The sequence below is a fragment of the Talpa occidentalis genome, unplaced genomic scaffold (assembly GCF_014898055.3).
Source record: "Talpa occidentalis isolate TD23 unplaced genomic scaffold, MPIMG_talOcc4v2.1 talOcc4.10, whole genome shotgun sequence".
In the NCBI taxonomy this organism is placed as follows: domain Eukaryota; kingdom Metazoa; phylum Chordata; class Mammalia; order Eulipotyphla; family Talpidae; genus Talpa; species Talpa occidentalis.
This window is the reverse complement of record NW_023600993.1, coordinates 41,288,698-41,313,420: the sequence shown is the minus strand read 5'-3', so window position 1 is coordinate 41,313,420 and position 24,723 is coordinate 41,288,698. Positions and strand designations below refer to the sequence as shown.

Here is a 24,723-nt window from a genome sequence, read left to right as displayed (position 1 = left end):
AAGTTCAATCCCTGACCAGGGAGCTGACCCACATGGCGCGGCAGACCTCTCCTGTCTCGCCCGCTGCTCCCCTCAGCAATGTATTTTGGCGGATCTACCTGTTCTGTTCCCCACTCTGTCTCTGGTGAATCCTCTCATACCCCACACCTCTAGGCTGCACCCCAGCTCTTGTATGCATAAAGAAAGAAATCTTAAAATAAATAAATAAATAAATAAATAAATAAATAAATAAATAAATAAATAAAAAACAAAGTCCTGAATAAGTTTAAGAAATTAAACTTATCAATTAAAAATTAAACTTATAAACTTATAACCCAAAATTCTTATAAATGCTCCAGAACTATATGTAAACCTAGTAAGTCAAAGTCATGAATCTAAATCAATCCTCCCAATTGTGTATTTTCTGTTGGAGTTACAAGATTGCCAATTTAACAGGTCCAAATCTGTCATATGTTACAAGTTGATAAAATAGCACATAGGCACAAATTCCTTTTTAAAATACAAACAAAAAATGTACCACACTTAATTCTAAATCATCCTCTGGTTGGAAGATGCTTCCTTTTGCCCAGCTAAGCAAAGTAACTTATCAACAGATTCAGTGAGGCCTGAAGTCTGGGCTGAAGACAATAGGGAGTTTCACTCATCAGGAGTTCAGGAAATCACTATTTCCTTCTCTGTATTATTTGGGATTATGTCCTTAGAATGCCTAGACACTCTTGGCCAGAGATTTTTGTGGAGATGCTGACTGCATGTAAGTATATGCATGCTTTTCCCTTGGGTCCAGCACCACCCTTCACTTTAAGAGGGGTTATCCAGAGCCCCCCAACACTGACTTCAGGTTACTCTCAATACTTCTCTCTTCATTCACAGAAGAATTTTCCTCGCCAAAGTCTGCAAATCTCACCCAGTTTTATCATCTAATTGGATTTTATATTTCTTCTGCATTTCAGATTTTCATATCTTCCCACTCAAATCTCAAAAAGTCATTTTACTGAGGCTGAAATCCTATAATTCTTACAAAATCTTCCTTTGTCAGGACCAAAAGACTCTTCCAAAAAGGGAAACTGTGCTCTCTCCAGGAGCTTCACTGGCTCCTTGTTCTTAAAGTCCAGGGATGTTTTAAGGACCTGTTCTTAGAGACCAGCACTTCTCTCCCTGACAACACACTGCTAGAATTTAGTGTGTGAAATTGTATCTAGGAAAACCAACTTAAAAATCAAGAAACATAAGTAGAACTGACTTAATCACACCCATCAGAGGGCTTAGAGTTAGAAACTGCACATGTCAGCACAGCTGGCTGCCAAATGGCAGAAAACACACCAAACTTTCCCCTGCCCCTGCCTTGCTGTGCCAGAGAAGGAACCATCACCTCAAGTGCCCTCTGGAATGGACCACTTTCAAGTTCATCCATTATCAGGAAAAGGCACCTAACAAGAAACCACAGAAGAGATAACATGTCACAATTGAGAGATAAAAGATTTTGCAAGGGATGTTGTCTAAATTAGGAAGGCCAGTGACCCCTAAAAGGCTGCCTTATTTCATTCATTTCTCTGGGGAATGAAACCTAAGACCTTCAGTTCCTCAAAAAAGTGAAAGAAGCTGAGAGCAATCCAGTAATTCCTGTTATTTGCATGCTATATAAGGCAGCGAGTCTGAGGAGGTAACCAGCAACCAAGGTCCTTCCTAAGCCCTGAGGCCAGAAGAGCAGAGGAGCAAAAGATGTCTCAGCCACTGGCCTCCCTGCTGCTTCTCCTGCTGTGCATCAGCAGCACGCAGGCCACTCAGGCCCTAACGATCTGCTCCTTCAATGTGAGGTCCTTCGGAGAAGCCAAGAAGGGCAATGGGGAAGTCATGGATGTCATCGTCAAGGTGAGTCTCTTTCCTGTTTGGAGGGTCGTTGGCCTCCCCTAGAGCTCTCTCTGCTGCTTTCAGGTTTTAAAAGACTCAAGGAATTGAACTCATGAGTTAAATGAGTGGGCTGAAGCAGGGTGACGGTGGCAGCTGGCTTAGAGTTGTAACAAAAACAAGAGTAAGAGATGAAATAGCTGTTGCTTCTCTAAGCTTCTTGTCATCATCTTAAAATGGGGATAAAAGCAGTACCTCCTTCAGAATTTTGGGGGGAGTATGTGAATTAGTAAATGTCAAGCCCCTAAAACAGTTTCTGGCTTGGAGTAAGTTCTGGGTGAGGGCCGACTAGTGCTATAATTCTTTTCACCATTTATTGAATGCCGGTGTCAGACATAAATACATAATTTCCTTTCATCACCCTTGGGAAGGAGGCTTATTATCCACATGTAGAAATGATGAACAATAAAAAGTGAAGTGACTTACAGCAGGTGGGTGGCTGTGGGGGTGACAGGGACGCCAGCCCAGTCTTATCTGTACATACAGCACAGAATTTGCGCCTTTCTTTTCTCATCTTCTCTCTGCTTCATCCTTCCCTTCCCCACGCCCCCACCCCTGGGTCCCATCAACCTTCTCGCAACTCCCAATTGTAATCTTCCTCTCCATGTAGACAAGACCTTCCTTAGATGATGGGATTAGTCTGCTCACAGTTCTCCAGAGTTAGTGGACTCTCTTTACCCTATAGGCTGATTTCTTTTTGAAGCTAGTTGCTCAAACCCTTTCCCACGACTGGGTATTAGTACCTTCAAAAACCCTGGAGGCACCATAGTATGGTGGGAATGCCAAAAGCCCTGGGTTCAGATTTCCTCTGGCAGCCCTTGAGCGAGCTCGCAACAGGTGTCTTCTCCTCCCTGAGTCTCCAGGAAAACGGCGTATCGTGGGTCTTATCCAAGCCGTGGTTCTAGGGGAGTGAGAGAGCTCAGGGGCATCAGGCCCTCAGCAAAGCCTGTGACAAGGCAGGCGATCCTCTGCAGAGCTGTTGCTGTTGTTACCAGGCCAAGTGGATTAGAGCGAGTACTGACTCGCTTTGTTGTAACTTTAGACAGTCCCCTCCCTAGTTGGCTCTGCCCTCTGGATGGTACCCAAGGCCTTCTAGATATTGTTTATCCAGGAAAGCCAGGCCAAGCCTGTGGGAACCCTGACTCTCTAGCTCAACAGGAAACTCCAACATGCAAGGAAACAATTTTCCCCTCTTCCTCACGCATGGGCCCCTGGAGCATGGACACTTACAGAGTTCCCATCACCTTCCACACTTATTCCACCTGGGAACTGTCACCTCCATCTTTAGAAGCTGTCTTAGTGTTCCCTGGTGAACCAGTACAAGGGCCAACACTCAGCACACTCCTGAGGTGCTGTGTCCTGGGGGCCCACTGATAGACCGCTCATCACCCCAGACAGCAAGCATGTCTGGTCTTTCTCAAGGCCTCCTTACTTCCCAACACTGCAAAATCATCCTATAAACAAAGACCATCCCAATTCACAACCAAAGTCACCCAGAGCACCTACAATGAAACCGAATCCCAGGCATGAAGGACAGCAGTATTTATAGGGTGTGAGCACCTTCTATATGTCAGGGATTTTATATTGTTATTTAATATTATGATATAGGTAGCACCATCCCCACTTTATAACTGAGCAGACTGAGACTCAGAATGGTGAAGTGACTTACCCGGGTTTCTATAGCTAAGGGGAAGAGCCAGGATGGACACCAACTATATAAACTAATCGTTTAAATGGAGATGCCTTTTCTACTCTTTTCACACTACGTGACGAGTAGAGCATTATCATGCTGTTGTCATGGTTTGCTGGGGAGGCTGGAGAGTGAGGGAAGCCTGCCTTCTCCACCTTTGGGTTTGCAATGCCAGGAGTTGGACATAAAGTCATGAATAAAGCAAGGTCTAGCATTTCATCTGGCACACAGCAGACCCTTGGTAAAATTTTATTGGCTGGATGAACCAACAAATGGATAGACATGTGGGAGGGAGGATGTATTGTTGAAAGGCAATCTGATAAAGTTGTAGGTTTCATTCCCAGGAGAATGTGACAATGGGACCCTGAGTCATTGTTCACCGTAGGGAGATCCCAGTCTGTATGAATATTCCCAGAGGTATGGAGGAGACTGTTCGAAAGAAGTGGGAATCAATAACTGCTGCTGCAGTGGGGTGTGGGGGTGGTTGTTCCATAGGCAAAGGGGTTATAAGTGGGAATCTGGAGGCTCAGCTCTTCAACTCAGGAAAGGGGATCTGAATTCCTGGGTCATATTTGTCCTGCACTGAAGGCTCACACTCGAAAGGGGGACCTTTGTCTTTTCTGAGGAGTAGTCACAGGAACACCCAGATAGTTGAGTGCACAGATCAAGAAGGGGCTCTGCAGTGTAAATCCCATTATCCCATATTCACTGATGTTTGAATGATTTACCCTCACGGAGTCTCCAAGTCTCCATTATGTGATGGGGATAATAAGAGGACCTTCCTTGCAGGGTTATTATGAACATCCAATGAGTCAGTGAGAAGAGCTAACATTTACAAAGTCCTCACTATGTCCCAGGCACCATATTAGGCACTTTATATAAGACAACACATTTAACTTATGTTAAGTAAGCAGAATCACACCTGTTAGCCTTAATAAATACTGGCCATCATCTCCTCCCTGACAATTTCTTCCTCATCAAGCAGTTTTTTTTTAAATGACACTTTAATATTCTAAATTGTACATTTAGCACTTATAAATTCATATTATTAAACTGAAAACAGTCACTGTGGACTACTTTAAAAATATAGAAACATATAAAGAAAGAAAAAGAATCACCCATTATCCTGTCACTTGAAGATAACAGTTGTTGATATTTGGGTAATTTTCTTACAGGCATTTTCTATGCAAAAATAAGCACATTAATCTGCAAAAATTTTGCAGCATGGAGACTACCCTATGACACTGGTTTTGCATATTGCTCTTATATTAGAAGAATTTTCCATGTCAATACTCTTAAAACTTGACTTTTGATGCCATATAATGCCCTATATTATGTTTGCAACCAATTTCATTTAATACTTTCCTTTTTGGGGATAGTTAGGTTGTTTTCAGTTTTGTTTTTGTCATTGTTGCAAGGCATCTTCCCTTCTGATCTGTACAAGTAATAATAAAAGCAACAATGATAGTTACAGTTACTTGTGTGCTTCCTATATAGTACTGCTTTACTTACCCACTTAATTCTCCTGCAACCTAGTAAAGGAAAAACTACACCATCCCAATTTGTAAATACAGAAACTGAGGCAGAGAAATAATAGGTATTTTCTTAAAATGGAAGACCTTCCTCAAAGTGGAAAAACTGAACCAAGAGGTAAATACATTTTTTAAGACTATTAATACATATGCTACAATGCCTTGCAGAAAGTCCTACAACCACACGTGACTAAATCAACAGGCTGGCTTGGTGAGTGGCACCCCTCCCCACAAGTGGGAGAATCAAGTGGGATAAAACCCACTTGATATCATGTATAGTTTTTGTAATATATTGTTGAATTCAATTTGCTTGTATTTTGTTGAATATTTTTGCATCAATATTCAGCAGGGATATTGGTCTATAATTTTCTCATTCTGTCTCTGGATAGCTTCTTTTTTTTTTTTTTTTTTTTTTTTTTTTTAATCTTAAATTTTATTTTTATATTCCCCCATACAATTGCAAACGCCCCATTCTGACCCCAATCCTTCCCCTCCCGCCCCCACCCCCCAAAAAGTATCTCTGGTTCATAGTTTTTTGTTGATTTTGATTTTCACTTTCTTATATTCATTTTCCTGGTCCCTTATTTAAGTTTTCTAGATTCCTGCTATGAGTGAGACCATCCGGTATTTTTCTTTTTCTTTTTGGCTTATTTTGCTGAGCATGATCCCTTCCAGCGCCATCCATGTTGCTGCAAATTGCATGTGTTTATCTTTTTTGAATGCTGAGTAATATTCCATGGTATATATGTCCCACATCTTCTTGATCCAGTCATCTACTTTTGGGCATTTGGGTTGTTTCCAAAGCTTAGCTATTGTAAACAGTGCTGCTATAAACATAGGGGTGCAGGTGCTCTTTGGAATTGATGTTTCTGTGTCCTTTGGGTAAATACCTAGGAGTGGAATTGCTGGATCATATGGAAGCTCTATGTTTAGTAGGCCCAGAAATCTCCACACAGCTCTCCATAGTGGTTGGACCAGTTTGCACTCCCACCAACAGTGCAGAAGAGTTCCTTTTTCTCCACACCCTCGCCAACATTTGTTGTTGCTAGTTTTTTTAATATGTGCCATTCTCACTGGTGTGAGATGGTATCTCATGGTAGTTTTGATTTGCATTTCCCTGATGACAAGTGATGTTGAACATTTTTTCATATGTCTGTTGGCCATTTGCATTTCCTCTTCAGAGAAGTTTCTTTTTAGCTCTTCTGCCCACTTTTTGACTGGGTTATTTTCTTTGTTGTTGCTGAGTCTCATCAGCTCTTTGCAGATTTTTGTGATCAGTCCTTTATCATTAGTGTTGGGTGCAAAAATGTTCTCCCAGTTGGTGGGGTTTCTCTTTGTTTTTGTTATTGTCTCTTTTGCTGTGCAGAAGCTCTTTAATTTGATGTAGTCCCAGCTGTTTATCTTTGTCTTCACTATCACTGCTTTGGGTGATGTGTCTGTAAAGATGTCTTTGATGTGCAAATCCCGTAGTGTTTCGCCTATATTTCCTTCTATGTATTTTATGGTTTCAGGTCTTATGTCTAGTTCTTTAATCTGGATAGCTTCTTAAAGGCTGCACAAAATGGTGCTGTTAGCTCTCCCTGCTCCCCCTCCTAGAGAAGGAACTAGAACATATGCTCTGGAAATAGGGCCAGTAGCATAATCCTGTTGCTCCATGTCTTTTTTGGCTGTGTGAGAGGATGAAATTAATCTTTATTTTTTTTAAGATTTATTTATTTATGCACACAAGAACTGGGGTACAGGCCAGAGGCACGGGAGGGTGAGAGGATTCACCAGAGACAGAGTGGGGAACAGAACAGGCAGACTGACGAAATAAACTGCTGAGGGGAGCAGCAGGCGAGACAGGAGAGGTCTGCTGTGCCATGTGGGATTCTCGCCCGCCGGCTGGCTGGGATCAAACTGGCACTGCCAAGGCTGCGGACAGCTTCACAGCATGGCACTCAACCCGCTGTGCCATCGGGGAGGCCCAGCTAGTGTATTTTTTAAATAAAAATTTATGTTTAAATGTATAACAGGTTCCAAGACACTTCACTCTAGCTGTTGGCAGCAACAGATGTTATAGAGGGAATCCAGATGTTTAAACAAGAATGGAATTACGGATCACTATTGCCTTAGGCATAAGGAACAGTTTTTTGCCAGATTTCTTAGTTCTCCCTGTGGTTAGGGGGCCTTTCCCCTGAGTTTTCACTTCTGGTTTCCAGAGTTTCTTCTGCAACTCTTTCTGTTTCTGACTGAATGCCTTATCTTCCTCATCTATTTCTTTGGCCTGTTTCTTGGGCTGCTTCAGGGGCTTTTTGTCAGTTTTGTTCCCAGACATGCACCACCAACCTCGTAGTTCCAATTTTGGCTCTGCCGTCTATACTTTCACCTACTTACTCAGTTGCTCTAAGCCTGGTTTCCTCCTCTGTTTAATGGGCTTATAATTGTAGTCATCTCACAAGGTTCATAAGGCTCAGAGTAAGCACCCAATAAATTTTAGCTCTTGTTATAATTATACTTCTTTATTTTTTAAAAGATTTTTTCATTTATTTTTGTGTAGAAGAACTGGGGTATAGGCCAGAGGTGTGGGGTTGAGAGGATTCACCAGAGACAGAGTGGGGAACAGAACAGGCAGATCTACTGAAATACACTGCTGAGGGGAGCAGACAGGAGAGGTCTGCTGTGCCATATGTGGATTATTTCCCTGGCTAGGGATGAAACTCAGGCCAAAAAGGTGGTCGCGCTGAAACTTAACCCCTAGGCCACCAAGAAGGCTCTATACCTCTTTATTTTTGCAGTATCCAGCCTAGTACCTCTCACTAAGGGCTTAACACATATTTATTATTACTGTTGTAAGTATTAAAGCAAATTGAAGAGGTAGGGTGTAGGGTACCATGATTATGGGTTCTAGACTAAGATTGTCTAGGTTTATTTTCTGCCTCAGCCAGGCCACTTTCCAACCGGGTGACTTTGGGGAGTTTACCCAGCTTTCCTAGAGCCTCAAGCTTTTTGTCTTTAAAATAGACAACACAGGACCTCCCCGGTGGCACAGCAGGTTGAGCAACGCGCTGTGAAGCTGTCTGCAGCCTCCGCAGTGCTGGTTCGATCCCGGAGGCCGGCGAGGGTCCCACATGGCGTGGCAGACCTCTCCTGTCTCGCCCGCTGCTCCGCTCAGCAGTGTCTTCAGTCTGTCTGCCTGTTCTGCTCCCTGCTCTGTCTCTGGTGAATTCTCTTGCCCTCCTGTGCATCTGGCCTGTACCCCAGGTCTTGTATACATAAATAAATCTTAAAAAAAAAAATAGACAACACAATAGCACCTACCTCAAGGAAGACTTCACTTACTTCAGGGAAGAAGTTACATGAACAAAGACCCAATCTGATACTTAAAATATAGCAAGTGCCCAATAAAAGGCCTTATCATCTGAAGTAAATGACCTCAAACATGTGGGAACCCTCTCTTTATAGGTCATCAAGCGCTGTGACATCATGCTCCTGATGGAAATCAAGGACAGTAACAACATAATTGGACCCATGCTGATGGAGAAGCTGAATGGGTAAAGACAGCCCCGCCCTCACCCTTTGCAGGTTCAAGGTCAAATTCAAGTGTACCTGAAATGCCCTGGTGGAATGAAATTCATGTGAGAGCCAGCACTTCCCCTTACCACCAGGTTATGTGGCCAGCACTGCCCTGACTTTCAACTCTATCAGCCACGGTGCTGAGAACTTTCAACCAACTAGTTTTAATACGATAGAGCAAAAATAGGGGAAACAGGTGAGGAGTCAGAATACAGAGAGAAATGAAAGAAACAAGCAAGAAATGAACTAAGAAGTACTGTTGCAATGAAAAGATTCAGTGTACATAAAAAATTATGTTATGCCTGCAGAGAGGACTATTCTGTACCCATTAAAAATCATGCTTACTAGAAAAGGTTAGAAATGAAATATTCCATCTTTGGGTAAAGGGGCTGCAATATATTGGAAAAAAACAAGTTCAGAATTATAGATAGAGTTGCCTACTTTTTTTTTTAAGATTTATTTATCTATCTATCTATCTATCTATCTATCTATCTATCTATCTATCTATCTATCTATCTATTTATTTATTTGTTTATACAAGCACTGGGTACAGTCAGAAGCGTGGGAGGGTGAGAGAACTCACCAGAGCCAGAGCGGGGAGCGGGGAGCAGAGCAGGCAGAAGGACTGAAGTACACTGCTGAGGGGAGCAGTGGGTGGCAGGAGAGGTCTGTGCACCATGTGGGTCCCTCCTCTGGTGGCCGGGGAGCAGCTGGGGATGGAACCGGTGCCGCAGAGGCCGCAGGCAGCTTCGCAACCCAGCGCTCAACCGTTGCGCCACCGGGGAGGCCCAGAGTTGCCCACTTTACTAATCATCTTACACTCTACTTGAGTAAGGGTATGTTTGAGTTTGCATGGGAAGCAAGATTGGAAGGAATGCTGTAAACTGTTGGTGGTGGGTAACTATAGCGGGGAGAGGTACTATGTGGGGCAGGTAATATTACTGAGGGGTAGGTGCTATAACTGCTTCCCTTACAACTGGGAGAACTAAGGCTCAGAAATGAGGCACCTGCCCAAGGTCACCCAGTCAGTAAGTAACCAAGTCTACCATTGAACCTGGGTGATATTTGACTCCCAGCCAGTGCTCTGTTTTGAGTCCCCTTAGTCTTGGAGTAAGGTCAATTGGAGCACAGTCAATTTTCAGAAATATAGGGGATTTATGGGACAGGGAGGCTCTAGGCAACTCCAGAAACCCTCCTACAGTTGGTCAGGGGTGTGTCTTCTTCACACCCCCAATGCTCTCGGTGCTCCCCTACCTACCTACACTGTGCCATGGACTCCAAACAGTCAGACCTGTTTGGCCCCTGAAATCCAGGAGGGGCCTTAGTCACCTCACAGCTGAGTCACTGTAAGCAGTTTGCCAACTCAGGACTAGGCAGGCTAAATTCAAAACAGGCCTAGCCTTCCCAAACAGGTAGCCCAGCAGAATCCATTGTCCACACTCCCGGGACCCCAATGGCTGGATCTGTCTTAGAGTATGCATTTAAAGTCCCAGGAAATTTCTATAGATTCTAGTTGGCCCCTAAAAACTCCCTCTGCTTTTTTCCAACTGAGACTATGGGGCATCTTTAGACATGCCCTAGATCTTTTTGTGGGCAGATGGAATGAAACTGTGTCAGGCTCTGCCCAGGGTGGAGCCATCAGCAGGTCTGGCAAACACAGCCAAGTTCTTGGGGTACAGGTAAGGGGGAGAGTCTGCGGGACTTCATGACTCTGTCCCCAACTTCCAAGGAGGGCTGATTTGAAATGCTTCCAGGACTTGTGAGAAAATATCTGGGGACTTATAGAGAAGAGAATGCCAATGAAAATGTTATTAGGAATCTTATTTATGATAAATGCTCAGGAATGGGGCATGGACAGAGTGACTTGATAAGGTTTGCACCATCGGCAGGTATGAGGTTTCATCCAGCCTTTACCAGAGGGAGTTTGGGGCTAATGCTGGACTGAATCGTCTCTGTTCTTAATTGGATCCCACAGGTGTAGGCCTGTGGGTTTGGGATGAGTAGCATCTGAGTTCAAATGCTAGCTTTGTACTTGCAAACCATAAATAGTGGGTAACTATAATTCTGCCTTATAAAGACAAGAAATAATGGTTGTAAAGATCCTGGCAAATATCACACTCCTAGTCAATAGGAGGAGCCCTTCTTAATAGTCTCCAAGTTTATAATGAAGCGTAGCCTCCTACATGATGTCATTGGGAATATGGAAGGAGACTGGAGAGAAGGGAAACTGTGAGTAGGGAAGTGTTTATTCTTTATGGTGCAATGTGAAATCTTTATGTTCTAGAAATTCAAGAAGCACAACATACAACTATGTGATTAGTGATCGGCTTGGAAGAAACAAATATAAGGAACAGTATGCCTTCCTCTACAAGTAAGTATAATCTACACTTCCTGAACCATGGTCCACTTATAAATAATGACTATAACTTGAACAAAATATATATCTATTCTTCAAAACCAAATTTTGATCTCTAACCAGTTCTCAAGATCGAACCAATAATCACTGTCAAAATTGGAACTAATGTAAGAGTATTGACTTTTCCAACTTGAACATATGAGTTACCTTCCTCTTTTGTTTTAAGAAGTGAGGTACAGGCCAGAGTCACAGGTGGGGGCGGGGGATGGGGTTGAGAAGATTCACCAGAGATAGCGGGGAGCAGAACTGGCAGACATACCAAAATACACTGCTGAGGGAAGCAGCGGGCAAGACAGGAGAGGTCTGCTGCGCCAAGTGGGTTGCTCCCTAGCTGGCCAGGGATCGAACTCATGCTGCAAAGGCCGCAGACAGCCTCACAGGGCTGTGCTCAATCCCCCTCCCTGCCTCCAGGGAGGACCCATGAGTTACCTTCCTAACACCTAATATTATTGTTGACTCAGTGGTGCTTGAGTTGAGTTCTTTTTTTAAGATTTAAAAATGAATTTTTTTAAAGATTGATTTTTATTTATGCATGCATGCAAGAACTGAAGTGTAGGCCAGAGGTCTGGGGGTGAGAGGATTCACCAGAGACAGACTGGGGAGCAGAACAGGCAGATCCACTGAAATACCCTGCTGAGGGGAGCAGCACAAGAAAAACAGGAGAGAACTCAGGCCACAGTGGCTGGCAATAGCTTGATAGTGCTGAGACCTAACCCCTGCACCACCAGGGAGGCCTGAGTTGTGAGTTCTTTACTCCTCATACTCAAGTCCTGATCCAGGGAGGGAAAAGTGAGTGAGTTGATGAGCATGGTTGACTCTGGAACTTGACATTTTCATCTTCCTACTAGTAATTTGTGAAGTCTCAACATCAATTTGTGGGGACCCCAGATAACTAGTACTGCTCATATATCTTCAACTCCCAAAGCACTGACCACTGAGAAAGTTGACTCAACCTGGTCAGGCCAGTTTAGGAAGTCAGTGAGGCCATGGGAACTTACCTTTGTCTTGAGAAAACAAGAAGATAACTTTCTAAACTGAGAGGACTTCGTTTTTTTCTCTTCTAGGGAAAAACTAGTGTCTGTGAAGAAACACTACCTCTATCACGATAATCAGGCTGGAGACGTAGATGTATTTTCCAGGGAACCCTTTGTGGTCTGGTTCCAGTCACCCCACACTGGTGAGACCCACAAACCTCTCTCATCCATGATCAGCAGCCCTAAGTGTGAGCTGTAATCTCAGGATTTATGGAGCCTCTTTAGGGAGGCATTGGGCTTAAGATGGCCTTTAAGAACTTCTACTATGTGAATATAGAGGGCACAATCTGATGGCACCAGACTGGCTTCTATAAATCCTTAACTCAAGACCTCCCCAGCCTAGAACCCAACTTCTGGAATCAATGATAACTTCATTCTCAATGGAACATTCAGGTTGATGGAAATTATTTACCCTACTTCCTCAGCCCTATCAAGCATAACTATTCCTTCATTGAAAAAAATTCCAGTGATGGCCAGCAAAGACGAACCCCCAACCAGGAGCCTCACTCTCCCTGCAGAAACAACATAGCAGTCTCCTCCATAGACTTGGGGTAGAGAGGATATTGAAATAGATTATTGCACTCTGAAGCTAACAACAATAGTACTAGTTTTAGCTACTAACAACAATGGATCTCTGATTAATGCCAGGCTCCTCTTATCTGTGCCGTGACCCTATAAGGTAGAAACTAGGATTATCTCCAATTTACATTTGAGGAAAGTGAGGTTCAAAAGGCTGAGCCTCATTTATCCAAGGTTATTCAGTAGTTGTTGAAGTGGCCCAACCAGGGAGGTAAGCCCATGCTCTTAACTTCTGTGTGATGACTACTCAGTGGAAAGTCAAGAAAACACTTGGTTTGCAGATTGAAGCCACATAGAGTCAGATGTTTTATTTTTCAGTAGCTACAATGTGCCGTACTCTATCCTGTGCACCACTCTTGTCTGGTACCCTTTATAGAGGTACCCTTATGGAATCGCTACCCTTATGGAATCAATACCCTTAGGGAGTTATGTGTAATAGAGGTCTCTATCCTTATGGAATTATGTGTAATAGAGGAGACAGATACATAAATGCTGAGTAGTTAGGATGTACACCTATATCTTATACTACACAAATATTCACATCCTACACAGTTAACCTATTTCTGCCCAGGATTAACTAGCTCAGAGGCAGAGTACTTCAGGAAAACAAGCATGCGCAAATAATGGGGAAATTACCAACAGAGAAAGAGAAGGAGATTGTGGCTATTGAGGCTACGAAATATCCTTCAGAGCGAGCAGACAATAATCCTCTTTGTCAGGCACGTGATTCACCTTTGGCTGACCAAGTAGTATTCAGAAACCCCTCCTCCCACTATCCTGCCCCCCAAATGATTATTTCTTCTCCAAGAGAGTCCTTGTTCTTTGTGACTTGCTAAACAAACCTGTTTGTCTTGCTTCTACCCTCCCACCCATCCTTACCACTCCCTCTCTCATGTGGGATGCAACACAGCCAGGCCATGTTAGTGAGTTTTCTCTAGTTCAAGGAAATCTGCTTATGTTGATCTGGGATACAAGATGAAAGAGTTAACCATTGCTCTGTCTTTTCTTACATTCATTCACTTACTCATCATTCATTCATTCCTTCATTTGTGCATTCAGTCAACAAACTTTTTTAGGACATTCAACATGCCAAGTGCTATGCTAGGTGCTGGAGCTCCGAGGTGCAAAACAAGTCATTCTGGAGCATGAAGACGTGGGTAGGATGCGCTGAGTAGCAGGGTGAGGGTGGGTGAGGCTCACCCACCTTCAGTGGGGTGACCAGGAAGGGCCCCTTCCTAGGAGGTATCATTGGACTGTGATCTGGAGAAGCCAGTCTAAAGGACTGGGGAAGGGGATGCCAAGGGGAGGGCACATGAACAGACAAGTTCAGAACTGGGAATGGGGTAGGAATGTTTAGGGGAAGGATGGGGGAGTGGATGGAGGCATGAGGAGGGCAGGAAATGGAGCTGTTGGGTAAGTGTGGGGGTCTGAAGATAGGCTGCCCGGTCTGAGTCCTGGCTCTCCACTCTGTGAGTTGAGCGGTGACCACACAACAGGCCCCGGCTCCAGAGTGAGAGCCTGGACCCGGGAACAGATGAAGGGAAGTGGGAGGAGGCGTTCAGCGGCTGCTAGCAGGTGGGCCCCAGTCTCCAGCTCGCCCACATCCCCACACTCACGTTCTCTCAGGCCCTCCTGGCAGGGAGAGGTTTTAGATATTTCAACAAAGACTTTTATTTTTTGAATGATGTTTCTGGGGTTTTTTCATTGATTACAAAAAAGAATATAAACTGGCTTAATTTTTTTTCAATTAGGAAAAACTTGTCCCCTTAGCACAAAAACCCAACAGGCTGATTATTTTTAAAAAACAGAAAATATACTCCTCCAAAACTGAGAAAATAAAACACCCACAATGCCAGCAAGGAGCAGGTTTCTCTTAGCCATGAAGGGCAAGTGGGAGAAAAGAGGCTTTCATGTGCTGAATTTAGCCCCGAGCTCCTAATGACTAAGATCGTTCAAATCTCAGCCACTGACTCGGCTCTGGACGGGGGAGACCCAGATGACACGTCTGTATATTCTAGGAGGACAGCCTTTTCCTTCGAGCAGTGTCCCTGGAGTCTTGCCAGGCTTAGTATGTGACCTCCACCTCTATCCCGTTCCCCAGCTGTCAAGGATTTCGTGATTGTCCCCCTGCACACCACCCCGGAGACGTCCGTTAAAGAGATTGATGAGCTGGTTGATGTCTACATGCACGTGAAACGCAGCTGGAACGTGGAGGTGAGACCTTCTGTGTTTGTTGAATTTGCATCAGGCAGGGGAGGAATCTGGACCTTGAGAGGAGTGAGCGACTCCCAGGGAAGGGGAAGGCACAAGCAGACCAACACCACATACTCATTCTAGGCCTTTCCTCAGCCCAAAATTCCCTCTCACCACATCTGCTTGGGGACTGTCACATGGGTCTTGGGAATTCACATGCGGCTCCATGGTAACAGCGGCCGCATCCCACTGTGTGAATGCACAGCTGGTGTCCGGCGCTGTGGGGAGGTGGGACACAGGCAAGTTTTTCAGCCCTCCCAGTAACCCCACGAGGCAGCTGTATTTATCATGCTCACTTTGTAACTGATAATAGTGAGACAGAGGTTAGGAGTCACACAGTGACAAGTGATAGAATCTCAAACTGGCTCTTGAAAACTGCTCTTCATGAAAATGAAGAGCAACTTGTTGGCTCTGTAAGGACAATGTCTACAGTAGTTTAGGCATAGCTGGACCCACAGTTCAAACAAGGTAGCCAGGGCTTGGCTTGACTCTTTTCCCCCATCTTTTGACCCTCATTTCCTCCAGATGGGCTTCCTTCTCAGGCCCGCTCCATCCGTGGGATGGCAAAGTGGCCTTTAGTAGCTTCCAGGCCAATTGACAAGTTTTCTTCCCCACAGTGCAACAAATACCACAATTGTGTCTTATTGCATGTCCATCCTTGAACCAATCACTGTGATTGGGAGTTTTGAGAAGCTCTGATTGACTAAGTCTGTGTTGACTCCACTCCAGCCTCACAGCTGATGTGGAGGAGGAAACTGGGTGCATAAAGAAACTCGAGCTGCTACTCTCACAAACGGGAAATGCATCCACCATCACTGTTGGTCTCAGATACTGTGCCTCCCGCTGCGGCTGTGCGGGTCTATGAAAGCTCTCGGCAAACATGGAAGAGCTCTTCTGATTTCTTTTCTCATTTTGGATATGACTCTAGGGGTCCCTCTTCCCCCTCCTCAGTTCCGCTACTCAAAGTGCGAAATGAGTCAAGTAACGTGTGGACACAGAGCTGGGGTGTGGAGAACGTGGGGGTGTATTTCAATGCTTATTTGTAAAAAGCAGAACAATGGAAAGACTCATTCATTCCTAAAATTATGAATTCACCCATTCATTCAACAAGAATTTATTGAGCATCTCTTAAGTATCAAGCTCTGGGGAGGCATTAGTGGAAGAAAAATGAACAAGAGGGGAAACTCTTGTGCTAAGGGAGCTTCAGTGAGACAGATTTGGGTTCATTTCTTGTCTTTACCATGTGAACTTACAGTTGAGTGGCCAGAGCAGGTCACTTAATCCCAATATCCTGTGGCCACAGGGTTACTGGTCCCTTCTTCCTCCTGGTATTTATTGTGAAATTTCAATTAACTGTATTCAACACTTAGTGCTGGGCTTGGCACACAGTCGTGCCGATATTCATAGAAAGTGGTGGTCACTAGGGTTAAGAATGACATTCTGTCCTCAACTGTCTATCAATCTCAGGGAAAACCATGGTCATTGAGGTCAAAATAAAATGTTTTTGAAGAAAACACTAAAGTCAGCAACAGCCCCAAACAATAACACAAACAAGGAAATCTGACATTTCCTCTGGATTAAGGAATATTAAAATTCTGTTCCAAGAACCCTGCAGGGAAAAACACTTCCAAGATAGAATGTTTCTGCTGGTGGCCTCAGGGTTGGAGGTGAAGGGTGAGCAAGTCACTCCAGGACCTCCGCAGCTTAGGTTCCTCCCACTTCCTTAATAGATTCGTCACAGAAATAAGTCCCCAAGTGCAAAACAATAGTCAAGAAAGAGCGGTGCCAGAGCTGACACAGACAACACCCAAGTTCATTTTTCCTGCTCAGAAACAAAAAGTATTGGTTCATTCATTTATATCTTACAGTAGTTTCAGTCAGAGAAAAAAGATGTGAGGGAAAAATGAACTGAATTCTTTTATCCCCCCTTAACTGTGCACACTGATTAGAGAGCCATAGTAACTAAGAACAGGAGGCAGCAGCTATGGTGAACGCCCTCCTTTCCATCTAGAACACCCTCCCTTGTACACACTTGCCTGTCAAATACTTATCAAAACTGTGACTCAAATTTCAACAGTAGCCTCTTCTTAAAAAAATCAAAAGAAAATTGAGAAAGAGCCTATATTCGTTTGCTAGGGCTGCCATAGCAGAGTACCAAGGACTGGGTCACTTACACAAGAGAAATTTATATCATCGCAGTTCTGGAAGCTACATGTCCAAGATGAAGGGTCCAAGATGAAGGGTCAGCCGGTGTGGTTTTTCCCAAGGCCTCTCTCCTTTGTTTTCCCCCTGGGTCCAAATCTCCCACTATTTTATGAGGACTGCAGTCACATTGGATTAGGGGCCCCCCTTATATAATCTCATTTTACCTTCGCTGCCTTTTTAAAGGCTCTATCTCAGATTGTCACAGTCTAAAGCATCGGGGTTAGGACTTCAACATAATGAATCTGGGGAACACAATTTAGCCTGTAACAAAACCCACTGTTTACTGGACGTGGAGGTGGAGTCACTGATAGAAGTTCTGAGTGAAATCTTTTGGCAACAATGCCCACCAGTGATGGCAACAATGCCTTTCAGAATTTCATTTTCATGGGCGACTTCAATGCCGGCTGCAGCTATGTCCCCAAAAAGGCCTGGAAAGACATCCGCCTGAGGACTGACACCAAGTTTGTTTGGCTGATCACGGACCATGAAGACACCACAGTGAAGAAAAGTACCAAATGCGCCTATGACAGGTAGGAGGCTGCACCCCGCCCGCCTGCCCACACCGAGCTTGGTATGCATTAGAAAAAGCGCCCCTGACATTGAAAGTGCTTGACTTTGAAAGGTGAGCAGATTGGACTTCAGACCCCTCCACTGGGTGCTGTGTGCAGTATACAAGCTACATGACCTTTTATGGTGACCCTGAGCTGTCTGGTGACACTGCACCTTAGCAAGGACAGGCTCAAGCTTTGGTATCGTACAGCCCTGCATTCAAATCATAGCTCTGCACTTAAGTGTTCTGTGTCTTCACTTTCTTGCTTGTAAAATGGAGATTGTGGTAGTGCCTCATTCATAGAAAGATGAAGAGGATTTACACAGGAAGAAACATGTAAATATTTTAATGCTGTTCCTGACTTAGGGTAAATGCTCAATACACTCATGGGCTGCTGATGGTTCCTTCACAACAATACCACAGTTTACTCACACACTCCCCCATCACTGGGCATTAGGTTGTTACCAAAGGTTTGCCATTAAAAGCACTGCTGAAGGGCCTCCCTGTGACGCCAGGGGTTAAGTCTCAGCACTGTGCAGCTATCAGCAGCCACTGTAGCATAAATTCGATCCCCAGCCAGGGAGCAAAACCCCCCATGGCACAGCAGACCTCTCCTGTCTCGCCTGCTGCTCCCCTCAGCAGTGTATTTCAGTAGATCTGCCTGTTCTGCTCCCCACTCTGTCTCAGGTAAATTCTCTCATACCTCTGTCCTATACTCCAGCTCTTGTATGCATAAATAAATAAAATAAATCTTTAAAAAATAAAATAAAACATTGCTAAACCGAACATTCTAGATATGCATTTGTGCATGTAATTATGATTCCTCAGAGTAAAACTCTAAAAGCGAGATCAGTGCAAGGGTATTTATTCTTTGCAAACTTTTGCTAGACATTCCTAAATGCAAATACACACATTTCCATACTGACAATCCCTTGTGTTTGTAAAGTTCCTCGGGATTTTCAATCTGCTTTTACCTTTGCTCCTTAAATCAGGAGGGAGGTGGTGGTGGGAGTGCCTGAAGCTCGTGATTATTCAGGGTGTACCATCTCCCAGCAGAGACCACAGGCAGGGAAACCCCTAGAAGCCCTGTCTTGCATGTGGCTCCAGTTCTCAGAGCTCAGCATTTGCTGGGGAAGAGATGGCTATCTGCAAAGTGGTCGTTCTCACACCTCTAGTTCTGTGGTCTGGCTTTTATTTCCTCACCATGACCTCTTTTGTTCCTCTAGGAGCTTTCAGGGCTAGTGTGTCTCTTGCAGAAGTCATTACCCCAACTCTCAAAAGGGGAAACGGTGGAAGGCGGAACCAAAGTGGGAGTTACAGGAGACTGAACTCCCACAGGCCTAGCCCCCCCCCCCCTCTGTTTCAAGGGGCTGCCAGCAAAGCTGGTTGGAGATGGCCACTTGTCCACTCACTTGCCAGTCATATGACCTTGGGCAGGTCAAGTCTTTTCTGCCATCCGTCCTTCTCCCTTGGCAAAGAGGGAGAACCATGAAGTGGAAAAACATTGAGTCACTAGGAAAGATGCTCACAATAGTTTAGGTGGGATGGACATCAGGTTAAAAGGACCCTGATTTTATACACATGTATGCCAAGGGGTGGGATTACATCATATTTTTTAAGGATTAATTTCTAATTTTGCTGCACTGAATTTCCTGTTTTCCATAATAGCACATATCTAGTATGGTTATTAAAAAGGAAAATAAACATTTAATAAGGGGTCCCAATTCCAATCTTTGTCACGTGTTCAAATATTTACCGAGCTTCTCTAGGGCTGAGCGCTGGTGGTCGTGGGGAGACGTCAGCGGTTGGCCAGTGCCCCAGAGCAGCCTCGGGAGAGCTTCACGGGACCTGCTGGCCCCTGGGCATAGGCCTGGAAGGAGAAGTCAGAAATGCCAAGGCTTCACTCTATTGATCTGGACTCTCTGGGTCCAAGAGGATGACTTTAACAAATCTCTAACCTGATGTGAAATGTAAACTCTGGGGCTGAGTTAGAAGTTAACCGGGGATGTTGGTAGCAAACACAGGAAACCAAAGCAGCCAGTGGGAGTCAAGGACAGCTCAGCGGGGAGTCAGACAAGGGAGTTTACACACCTTGCTAGTCTTCATCAGGCTGTTGGGGAGACTGTTAGACCCAAACTGCTGCACCCCGCCTGGGGCACATTAGGGTCCATGTTTCCAAGACTCATTTAATTACCACATTCCCATTTTTTGTCACCACAGTGAAGTAACTATACTATGATTTTTCTGTATATCTGTCTTTAAATCCATTGATTTCTTACTGAGGTAAATTAACTTTTAAAGGAAACTTCATAACACTATGGTAAGAAACAGCATCATTTGCCATAAATTGAATAAAACTGTAAAAATAAGTGCAATTGTAACAGGGTGGTCCCCAGGAAAGGGGGAGGTTCCCTGCCCCACCCAAGAGAGGGTGGAGCTGAGCAGGAAGAGGAGAAGCAGCAGAAGAGACTAAGGAAGGAAGCAGGATGGAGCCAGGAGGCGAGCGATCGCGAGCCAGAGAGAGAGACCCCAAGGCCCACGTGTTTGGTTTTTATATCCAACCTGGCTGCCCAACTCCACCCTCAGGTCCCAGCCACCCTCCCTTTGGTGGTGATGGGATTTGTCTTTCCCAATGTCTTGACGGCTTTAGTTTGGAGTGGGGGTGGGGTCCACAAAGCCTTCATGGGATTAACTCAGGACATCATTTCCCCCTAACACAATGAAAACTGAACAACGATCAAGTCTGCCTCAGTTCTCTTGCCTGCAGAATGCTTGGTGGTTGCTCTCTGCTCTCACTTGGTCAAAATGGGACTTGGGAGGTATTAAAAACAAACCAGCACCTTGCTCCATAATTAAATAAGAAAAGTGATGCAACTGAACAACATTCTTAGCAGGCAAGTCACTGCTGCGTGATGTGGTGCCCGTATTACATGAAATCTCTTCCAGCACGAGAGCCACCTGATCTCACAGGGAAACACTGTCCTGGGGCTACAAAGCTGCAGCAGAGACTGATCCTATTTTCCAACCTAAGGGTCACAAGTTAGAGCCAGGTCTGGACTTTGAGTACCACATGAAAAGGATCCGTCTGTTGAGTAATTCCACATGTTAAACATAGACCTTAGTTCCATCTCAGCAATCAATAGGGTGGGTTAACACGACTGTCTTAACTTCTCTTCTCCAGGATCGTGCTTAGAGGACAAGAGATCGTCAGCTCTGTGGTTCCCAAATCGAGCGGTGTCTTTGACTTCCAGAAAGCTTTTGGGTTGACTGAAGAGAAGGTAAGGCTGCCATATTGTCTTGGGAGGATGGTCAGTGTCACCCTTTTGAGTCCACCACAACATTGGACCATTGAGTCTTGAGTCTCAGAATCTAGGACCTGGTAAAATTTCTGATGGAGCTGGTCCAGGAATGATGCTCACCAGTGTGCGTTCTCTTGGGCATTTCATCTTCCCTCCCGGAGGCTGAATTTACTCCCCACTAAAATGAGAGCTGCTTCTAATTCCCAAATCTATTTCTCTTTACAGGCCCTTGAGGTCAGTGACCACTTTCCAGTTGAATTTAAACTAGGGCCTTCAAGGGCCTTCACCAACAGCAAAAAATCTATCTCTCCAAAGAAGGGAAGAAAGGGCCGCCGCTCCTAGATATAAGGGTATCATTTTGTTGACCATTTCTTAACTCGAAATAAAACTGCTCTGCCAGTGTGAACTGCTCCTGCCTTCAGAAAACTGCTTTCATCTTTCAACTTGAATCTGACCTGCGCCAAACAGGGAGGAGAGGCTTCTATGAACCCTCTCGAGCTCATGCCCCTCTGAATTGCCCAAAAGGTAACTGGGGGCTTTTACAGTTCAAAGGGATGGTCTTCACATCCTGAGCTGGAGTCCCATCAGCTGTCACTGCCACTGCTGTCCCTCTGCAGTGAGAGAAGCTGCAGGAGGAGGAAGAACCTCAGTTCTTCATCTTCAGGACGGGATCCTCTTCCACTGGAAATGACCAGAAATGCCAAGACCCCAACTGCACTCCACGGTTTGGACAAGTGACTCTTTTAGGGATATGTTCTCTCCTGTCTGAGGTCAAGTCACCATTGTACCTCTCAGGGATGGAGGGTAAAGTCCACACCCCACTGGTCTCCCTGTTTCTGAATTATCCTCCAACTCTGTAACCACCAGAGTCATTTTGAAATTCCATTCTGACTACAAGCCACCCTGGTCCTATCTGTGTATAAATCCCACAGGGGCTCCCATCGAGGAGGAGCCCAGAGTGTTTGGATACCTGTGAAGTTTTCTCTTACTGATTTATGATGTCGGCCTCACCAGGCCAGCTTCCACCCCGTACTATATCACCAGTACAGTACTTCTCCTTCCCTGCACACTCCAAACCCTTCCTCCCTCTGCGCCCTGGCTCTGCCCAGGTGCCCTGCCCCCACATGTGCCTGCCCTGAGGGTCATAGTCATTGTGCTTGACACCAAGATCAGTATAAGGGCTCCTGGGAGGACCCATTGTGACAAAGGTCCTGGGGCTAAGGTTGACAGGGGTTTGAGTATTTTGTTATCTTTGGGCCACAAACCAATACAGCATCTAGCAACAGCCAGTTTGCCAGCATCTATGGTGACCATTTATGTTTGTTTTGTTTTCCCTCATATTATTTCTTTGCTCAAGTAGGAAATGAACATGTATAATCATGCAAACAGTACCAAAGAATAAGCAGCGACAGGAATGTCCCAACCTGACCTCCACCCCCTAGTTTCCTAGCTCAGAAGTAACCCCTCTTACCAGCTTGCGGTGTTCTTCTAGAGTCTATGCATAAGTGAGCACTCAATGTTGCCTTGTACAGTACAGAATATAGCGTACCGTGCACACAGTTCCACCCCTTGCTTATTTTCCTTAATATATCAAGTGTGTCTTTGATATAAGAGAAATAGACCATAGCCTGATTTTTGAAATTTGGTAACATCTGAAGAAATAAAATAAAAATTAAAAGGGGGAATCATTTTCCCCGAACTTCTCAATTAAATTCTCAGATGTCTTATTGGAACTAGAGGAGGGTGGCAAGGCTGCTAAGGCTCTATCAGGGCCTCCCCTGGTGGCACAGTGGTTGAGCGCTGGGCTGCAAAGCTGCCAGCAGCCTCTACAGCGCCGGTTCGATCCCCAGCCACCGGCAAGGGTCCCACATGGCGTGACAGACCTCTCCTGCTGCGCCTGCTGCTCCCCTCAGCAGTGTATTTCATCACACTGCCTGTTCTGTTCCCCGCTCTGGCTCTGGTGAATTCTCTTACCCTCCCGCGCTTCTGACTGTACCCAGTGCTGGTATAAATAAATAAATAAATAAATCTTTAAAAAAAAAAAGGCTCTATCACCCTGATACCGGAATTGTCAGGCCTAGTCTCCCGACCGGGCATGAATCCCAGGCTGCAGGGCAGCGCTGAGCCCCAGCCACGAGACCCCCACGGGCTGGTGTCTCACGAAGCCGCAGCAGGAACTTCACAGACGCTCAGGCAAGCAAGTGAGAAGAGGCAGGTTTGTTTAGAGAAAGAAAAAGTTTATTGAGGAGAAAAAGAACAGAAATAAAGTGGGACTCCCAGGCCAAGGAACCAGGCCTGGGAGGGGCAAGGAAGCCAAAGTGGAGTCGTGTCTCAGGGAATATAGACCTTTCCCTCATTATGCTAAAGCTCCACCAGTCTCTCTGTGATTGGTTAGTTCTCGGCTGTCTCACTTAATTTGCTACTGAGTGGGGGATCTTCACATTCCTTATCTAACAGCTTTCTCTTTCCCCATTGGTTACTTCTTTATCTTTATGGCCCAATCCTCGGATGAGCATCTCTGCATTGAAGTTAAACAGCTGCCCTTTTAAGTTGTCCATAAATTAATCCACTCTCCATTTCCCCAATCTCTGCCTCCCTTTACCACCTGAAGGAAACCAAGGCCAGCGTTAACAATGTTGTCCTTGGTCCTGGGATGTTTGTTTTTCCAGGTGGAATTGGTTACACTCCTCTTGCTGCCCTTATCTCTGAAGCCTTCCTCAATTCTCTGAGGTCCCCTCCTGCAGTGTCCCTAAAACTGCCTAATTCCTAGCTTGCCCTGTGTCTCAACCCCCTCTTCTTAGCAGGGCTCATTGTCCTGGAAACCTAGCTCACATGATCCGACATGGCCAGACAGGCAAGTCACAAATGAGCTTATTCGAATGAAGAGATCATCCTCCTGCCCCAAAGGCCAAGGGCAAGGCCTATGCTGGGAGTAGCATGCCAGGTGGCCTTGGCTTTGACCTCAGCTCTGATTTCATCCTGTTGCTGTTTGAAGAGGTGTTTGGGGAAGAGAGTGGGGTCCTGGGGTTAACTCTGGGAAAGTTTCACCAGAGCTTCCCTTTCAGTGGCACAAGGCAAGTTTCCCAGGCAAGTTTTGCCACAAGGCAGATACTTATTTATTTCCAAAAGAGCAAGTTTATTATAAAAAGGGAGAGAAGAGTAAATGACAATTGCATAGACACAAGCAGGCACAAAAAGCTGCCCCTGAAAGGGACAGGTTTTTTAGTAGAGATGCTTGCATCTTCCACAGGTGGGCAGGTGGGCTGCTGCCCCTGGCCAGTGCACAAATTGCCCTGCTTTAGTCTTCTTCTCGTAGGGAGGGGCTCATTTCTTTGTGGAGCTGTAAACTTTTGTTAAATTAATTACTTTTAGGGTGTGGCTAAGTTGATTTGGAAGTACTAGTGATTCCCTACAACGGCCCTCAATCTCTATATGTCCACCTCTGGCCTGCATCTCAGGATACTTTCTTAGCAGGCTGATACTTGCATAGCAGTTGTTGCGTAAGGAGTTTTCTTTAAAAAAAAAAAAAAAAGATTTGTTTTTATGTATTTATGCATACAAGAACTGGGGTACAGGCCAGAGGGGAGGAGGGTGAGAGTATTCACCTGAGACAGAGTGGGGAGCAGAACAGGCAGATCTACTGAAATACACTGCTGAGGGAAGCAGTGGGCAAGACAGGAGAGGTCTGCTGCGCCATGTAGGTCA

General features: G+C 45.1%; 3 protein-coding genes across 5 annotated transcripts in view; 1 reads left to right on the top strand and 2 right to left on the bottom strand.

The window, feature by feature from the left end:
• The first annotated feature begins 1,576 nt into the window (after positions 1–1,576).
• On the top strand, positions 1,577–23,019 carry DNASE1L3 (deoxyribonuclease 1 like 3). Of its 2 annotated transcripts, XR_008551772.1 has the most exons (9): positions 1,577–1,869; positions 8,572–8,660; positions 10,967–11,053; positions 12,163–12,275; positions 14,813–14,925; positions 17,542–17,699; positions 20,901–20,997; positions 21,244–21,543; positions 21,636–23,019. XR_008551772.1 is itself a non-coding variant. In XM_037491619.2 (8 exons), exons 1-8 carry the CDS (start codon positions 1,720–1,722, stop codon positions 21,358–21,360), a joined length of 924 nt encoding a protein of 307 aa, XP_037347516.1. In that variant the 5' UTR covers positions 1,577–1,719; the 3' UTR covers positions 21,361–23,019. The 2 variants fall into 2 exon arrangements, 1 of the variants encoding a protein (XP_037347516.1); XM_037491619.2 differs by having other exon boundaries at positions 21,244–23,019.
• LOC119230461 (uncharacterized) overlaps positions 4,957–24,723 on the bottom strand; it is a 32,643-nt gene continuing 12,876 nt past the window's right edge. The window contains exons 2-3 of one of the 2 annotated variants that reach the window (XM_037491630.2): positions 19,476–19,589; positions 4,957–5,030 (exon numbers count right to left, since the gene is read on the bottom strand). In XM_037491630.2, coding sequence (XP_037347527.2) covers positions 4,975–5,030; positions 19,476–19,589 — 170 coding nt within the window. In that variant the 3' untranslated portion in view covers positions 4,957–4,974. The remainder of the gene's footprint in view (positions 5,031–19,475; positions 19,590–24,723) is intronic. The other variant, XM_054694979.1, reaches the window with a different exon arrangement.
• LOC119237525 (translation machinery-associated protein 7-like) lies at positions 7,205–7,444 on the bottom strand. The gene has a single exon (XM_037501533.1). It carries the CDS (start codon positions 7,442–7,444, stop codon positions 7,205–7,207), a length of 240 nt encoding a protein of 79 aa, XP_037357430.1.